Source organism: Lemur catta, chromosome 6 (genome assembly GCF_020740605.2).
Source record: "Lemur catta isolate mLemCat1 chromosome 6, mLemCat1.pri, whole genome shotgun sequence".
Lineage (NCBI taxonomy): Eukaryota > Metazoa > Chordata > Mammalia > Primates > Lemuridae > Lemur > Lemur catta.
This window is the reverse complement of record NC_059133.1, coordinates 42,037,068-42,043,694: the sequence shown is the minus strand read 5'-3', so window position 1 is coordinate 42,043,694 and position 6,627 is coordinate 42,037,068. Positions and strand designations below refer to the sequence as shown.

The 6,627-nt window shown below is 33.2% G+C and overlaps 1 protein-coding gene across 1 annotated transcript in view; it reads right to left on the bottom strand.

Moving 5' to 3' along the window:
* Positions 1-378: 378 nt before the first annotated feature.
* The window catches only part of ZFC3H1 (zinc finger C3H1-type containing), a 50,779-nt gene continuing 44,530 nt past the window's right edge, over positions 379-6,627 (bottom strand). The window contains exons 28-35 of the mRNA XM_045553362.1: positions 5,822-5,932; positions 5,452-5,556; positions 5,152-5,317; positions 3,950-4,050; positions 2,408-2,509; positions 1,739-1,778; positions 1,412-1,474; positions 379-1,282 (exon numbers count right to left, since the gene is read on the bottom strand). Coding sequence (XP_045409318.1) covers positions 1,145-1,282; positions 1,412-1,474; positions 1,739-1,778; positions 2,408-2,509; positions 3,950-4,050; positions 5,152-5,317; positions 5,452-5,556; positions 5,822-5,932 — 826 coding nt within the window. The 3' untranslated portion in view covers positions 379-1,144. The remainder of the gene's footprint in view (positions 1,283-1,411; positions 1,475-1,738; positions 1,779-2,407; positions 2,510-3,949; positions 4,051-5,151; positions 5,318-5,451; positions 5,557-5,821; positions 5,933-6,627) is intronic.

Sequence of the window (6,627 nt, the reverse complement as noted above, 5' to 3'; positions counted from 1 at the left end):
TTCAACGTAAGACAGCACGTCACTAGGCAAGTCATTGAAACTATAGTTGGGAGACACTTCCTGAAGACTGTGGTTTTGAGAACAAAGAATTTAATGTAGTGCAAACCTCTCTGTTCACTGTCCTCAGAACAGGACCCATTTTGTCATAATTAAAAGTCACTGAAATTTTTTTTTAATGGGAAAGCAGTTTCACAATAAAATGTACTAATACAATTATAGTGATTATCCACATCTCCTACTTCAACCCTTTTCCCACCAGTGTGAAAAGTGAATAAAGACAGCAAGATTTTTAAAAAACTTATATTAAAAATATTTTGTATATAAACAATTTTAATACTACAAAGTAGTATTTCAATACAAAGCAGTTCAAATATTAACTGTTCTTTAAACTGTTAAACTTTATTATAAATTAAAATTTCTTTACAAAAAATTGCACATAATATTTGACCACTCTTAGGTTCTGATGCACTGGCATTTGCAATAGTTTCTTTAATCTTCAAGTTAAACAGTCTCGGCAAGGAGTCCACAACGTAGAAAGGGCAATAAACAACCCTGTTAGAGCATTCAAGTGCAACTAGCAGACTTGTGGCCATGGCAGTTACACTTTCCTTAAGATGGACTGCTTAAGTTTTAAATCCTGAAATGAAGAATCTCAGAAGATTTAAAAAGGAAGAACTAAAAGGGATTGCCTGCCTTTTTTTTTTTTTTTTTTTTTTTTTTTTTACTGTAAACACAGCACTGGAAATTAAATCCCAAACAAGAATCTCTCAGGCATCAGAGAGTGTCAAGTGAATCAGGAATAACACAACATAAAGGAAGGGGAAAAAGTAAAAAACAAAAACAAAAAAAAAGCAAAATTAAAATAAATGTCAGTCACTTTGAGGAACTATACTTACGTACATGATGTTATGAGAATCTGGCAGGGCCTAGAAGCAGGCCAAACAGGAAGTTCATTTATCCAACCGAAGAGGATCATGTTCATTGCTTCCGGTTTTGAGGATAGGATATTGTAGGGGACTTGATATGATCAATAATGCTTGTCTGCCTTACATAGACCTTAGCCAGGGATCAGCCTAATCTCGAAGAATCATTCAAATAATTTTGGCAATTATTATAAGGACTTAGAACTGACTGTACCCAGTGTTCAGTGATTCTTGCTTTCTGTTTTGTTACTGTTTAAATTTAAGAGCTCATTTAGGCTGACTCCAATCTCTTGGCACTTGGAAACTAGTTTTCTCAGGTTATCAGTTTTACCTCCTTCTGATGCTTCAAACAAGAGTTGCTGTAAAAGACAGGGAAGCATAGAAGTAAGACTTAGCTAGAGTTTGAGCATTACCACATCAATGGATATGGCACATGCAGAAAATTTATAGGAAAACATCAAGGTAAAATAAAAGATAAAAAGCATTACATCTTTCCACAGTGATGCACAAAGAGGTAACTTCTGTAAGGCTCTCTGATATAAACGGTGGACCTATAAGATAGATACACATACAATTCCATCAGAAAACATGATGAAAAACACCTTCACCATCCTATCTGTTTAAAGAATGGTTCTTCACAATATAATAACATTCAAGACAAAATGGTTATGCTGAGTTTTGGGGTTTGCAAACACTTAGAGTTCTTGAAATGTTAACTTCTATGCTTTAATCCTTTTAAACTGAGAAGTCAACAACAGGGGCAGAATAACTTAAAAAAACAAAAGTGACCCATCTGAGATTCAATCATGGCTTACCTCTCTTTGTCCCTTTAGAACAATCTCAGCAGCAATGGCTCTAAGGAAAAAAAGGAATATAGAAAAGGGAAAAGAAAAATTTATATATCTTTGAACAAAATGAAACACCACCACTGGCAGAATACTGACTGTGGGAATCTGAGTACAAAACTTCCTGAAAGTAACAGGCTAAACTTCCAAGGAGGATAACCTACAGTGAAAAGAAAAATTCAACAATTTTTATCAACTTTACAAGAAAAAAGCAGACCAGTGTTTTGAATATAAATAACGTTCATGAAAAAAATTACTCATAATTACTAGTGAAAAATATCTGGCACTAACACCTTTTTAAAAAGGTAGAAATCATGCTATAATGGTGAGAAACACCACATTTCAAAAGATAGTCTTAAAATGTCTATAACAGATTTGTTTGATAACAGTATTATCTAAATGTTCTTCTTCAAGGAAAATTAAAAGTCTACCCTTTTTGCTTTTAGAGGCCAGTGTTAATGAACACTCACTTGCTCTTGGCATTAAACCTCAGCAAGTGCCAAAAATAAATCTATATTAGAGTAGCAATCTGTTCAGAAAAAAAAAAAAAATAGATGTCATTTCAGATTTACCTGTCTGGAGCAAACCTTATAAACAAAAGCAATAGCTATAAAAACATGAACATGATTGTTGCATTACATTTTCCAGGTGGCCAGGCATGTTGGGATATTATATGTAAACATCTTGGCTTGAAGTTTCAGAATCTGAACATTGCTTTCTTCCCATTCATGTTGAAGTAGCCTGTAAAGTACATTCAGGAAAATGAACAAAGCATTGCAAGTGTAGGGAACCATAATGTGCTCTATGAGCAGAATGTTTGACGAAGGATAAATTTTGGTCAGTTAAGTTCCATCAAGGCTATTCAGCAAATATTTGTAGAATGTCTCTTATGAAAGTTATCCTGGGATAGGAATACGCAAACTAGCAAGAAGTCCAGTCAAGATTCATGCTCATCCTCAACGGACTAAAATAAGGCCCATGTAGTCCTACAGGACATGAAAGCATTCTCTCCAAATAACACTCCTTGCCTCTACCCCAAACTTTTTAAAAGTAATGACTTGATATATTAATGCAATTTCCTGGTATTTTTCTTTCTTACAGTATGCTCAATCTTGAATGTTTCTTGAATTACAATGTAAGTATAATAACTAAATAATAAGTTCTCTATACTCCTGAAAAAAAGAGATAGGGATGACCACAAGGAAATCAAAACACAGAGGTGAGAATTTACCAACAAAACCAACAATTAAACTGCCTAGATTCAAAAATGCCTATCATAATAGAAACTAGTCAAAATATGACATTTTCTTTTATACTTTTATCAAAGGTAATGTTTCATAATTCAAATTACTTAACCTTTTACAGATTAGTATGCCTGCTAAGAAATTTAATTATATAATAATTCACTACGGTTATTTTTGTTACAGCCTTTCAAACACTTCAACCATTTTTCCCGCATACATGCTAGGTAAAATATAAATCCTTTAAAACACAGGGCAATATTTGACAAATATTTTGGGCATCTTATTAACCATAAAATAAACTCACAACCACAAGATACAACTGACATAGTAGAAATGACTGCACAAGTGGAAGACAAACCACTAGTGTGCCTGGTACCTTTTTGAATTAAAAAGCACAATTCTTGAGAGTGAAAATAGGTTTACTCTATTAGAGCAGAGAAACTATTTAATACAAAGAAATGCTCAGAAATCTCCTTCTGATTGAATGTATGAAATAAATCCCTAAATCAGTGCTTCAGAAATGTAGTTTGAGGGTTCAAGCTCAGGAATCTACATTCTAAATGAGCATCCGAGGAGATTTTAATGTATGCCAATATTTGAGAGCAAATGACCTATGTGAAAATATGAAAACCTCTTAAGTAATATTCCTCTGCCATGTTAAACATGCATACTACTTACAATGCAATTGCTAAAGACAGATGGTGTGTGCTTAGGGAACTATTTGCCCCCTTATAACCTGCAGTTTTCTGAATCGACCAGATTTTTTACACTGACCATTTTGAATAGCTAAATAGTTCTTAACAAAACTCTGAAATGGTATAGATCCATGAGAACACAGTGGAAGAACAGACTGTTCTTATCAAGTTTTCAAGAATAATTTTATATAAAGAACCTATACTACTGAGCTGAGGAACAAAAGAATTTTACTTTTTCTTACCTCAGTGCAAGTCCAGAATTAGTTGGCATAATTGAGCAAAACCGTTCCAAGGTTTTGGAATGCTGGGTCTTTGGAACGCAGCTCAAATAAAAGAAAATAACCTGTAAAGGTTGAGGGGGGGAAAAAATGAATGCAACCAAAATGTGAAATCCAATTACCTATGTGTTTTAATGAGAAAACCAAAATGGTCTTTGAGATGTGAATGTATAAATTACAATAATGTATGATGTGAGTTATAGTTCCTACCATTAATTTTATTAGTGACTTTCCAGATATGAATTAGGAAATATGATCTAGTGATGAGAGCCATGGACAGAACACTGACAAGAAGCCAGGAGTCCGGGTTTTCATTCCTGAGTCTACCTTTACTTGCTGTATAGCTGGGCAAGTCATGGGCTAATAATACCTGCCACATCTTGCTCATGGAATGCCCGTGTGTAAATGACTTAATGTCCATAAAGTGGTTTGAGATCCTGGGATAAAGAATGGCATAGAAGTACAAAGCATAATAATTGGTTATCCCGATTAGCAACAAAATCACCCCACAAAAAAACAAAATAAAACAAAAAACCCAAACAAACCCATAAACAGTTTTAGTCTACACTGAGCTTTAGTAGGAGCTTTTTAGCCTACATTGCACTGACTGAAAGGGGTCTCTGAAAATAAATTTTTTTAAAAAAAAAGAAAACCTTATAAATATATCATTAATCAGCATCTACTCTTAAAATTCTAAACACCTGATTTCAGCTTTCTTATGACCTGTGTATGGCTATAATGGCTTGTCAAAATATTAGCAAGAAGACTAGCTACAATGTATAAGTTCATTCTTATTTAAAGTTACAAGAATTTCATTCAGTAAAATTTTCAACTACTCAAGTAAAATATCATAGATACCATCACAATAGAATGTTTTGTTTGATCTCTCTTCATTAATATGTATTAAACCTTAACATCCCTTCAATTTTGCTTCAGTGTTAAGTTTTTAAAATACAACACAATCAATATGTATACCTTAATTGAGCCTTCAAGGGCTCTGTTGCTCGACTTTGAAGAGGTAAGTAAGAAACATGGCCAAGAATAATAGTGAATGCTAGGAAAGGATCCTAGGAAAAGTACTCTTGATATAAAATCATAGTTTTGCTGTCATTTTAAAAGTCCCTTTGTTTTGCACAAACATCTAAAAAAAAGTTTTAAGTTCTTACCCTATTATGAAATTCATAGTTGGACCAGTAATCAGCACTGCTAAAAGGAATGGGGTATCGGGCAGGGACTGTAACCAAACATCTATTCACTAAATCAGTAAAAAATTTGAATTCTTGGACTTTGTTTCTGGATCCAGCAGCTCTATTATTGGCAAAGACAAGATAACTGCCAAAAGAAAAATATTGTAATTTAGAATAATTAAGCCAGTAATTCTCTTACCAAGAAAGTCTATCACCCCTTACACCCACCATATCCCCTTATTCCAAAATCCCATTCTTATTAAGAGAAACTAAACTTACTCCATCCAGATCTTCTGTACTATATCAGATCTCATGGCCACCCCTAATGCTGCCTCATATGCCTCCACTGTCTCTTTAATACTTGATTGAAGAGGATGACAAAGGCTGTTTAAAAAATGAAGGAAAACGTATGTCTACCATTCAATACTATTAGGTAAAGGAATGACAAAGTATATTTTAAACATTACAAATACTGTAACAATGGAGTCCTTTTGATCTTTCTTCTTTAGCATGTATTAAACCTTAGCATCACTTCAATTTTGCTTCAATGACTTTAACATCAGGTTAATTTTAACATAGTGTAATTCAGTAATAAATAGCAAATTCAGGCCTAGTATGCAACATCTTTCCACAGTAGATAATATCTCACCAGTAAATCAGCCACAAATAAGGAACTTGGTGGTTAAACATGTCATCATCAAAATTCCCTTTACATAAACGAGATGGAATGTCAAGAGGTCCTGGGATATTTAAAAGATATCTGAAAAAAAAAAACCCAAAATTGTTTGACATTATGCCTATGTACATATTATAATTTTTTTAAATCCTTAAATTTCATTGAATTATTTTTAGAAAGTAATAAGACCTCTTTTCACATATATACCACACCTCTTTGGTCACATCTCCAGGATCACATATTCACTGAAAATTTTATTGTTTTATACCTACATGGATAACTCCCTTCCTAAAATGAAGTTTGTATTCTATCTCCAAAATTAAAGAAATCACCATAATCCTCTAATTAAACCTAATTTTAAAAAAAGAGACTACCAAGTATCTGACATTTTCTCATAAAACCTGTACATACTTGTAAAAAAGGTTTTTTTTAACAAAACCTCATATCTGAAAATAATCTCTCTCACAAACATGTCCCCCCCCATTTAGGTTTAATGTTAGACATGATTTCAAAACATATTCTATAACACATTGGCCCATAAGACACTTGTCAAAAAGAGGTCTAGGATCAAATGAAGTTGGGAAATACTGCAAATTATACCTCCTTCTAGAAAAGCCACAGTACACAATCGGATATCAAAGGCCCTAAGTCGATCAGTAAAAAAATCTATTTGATTTTGAATAATTCAGTTTCCCTCCCAATGTATTTGAATCTGTGTGTGTATAATACTTAACAGCATCTTCAAAAATAATGTTTTTAAAGGAAATACATTGATCTCA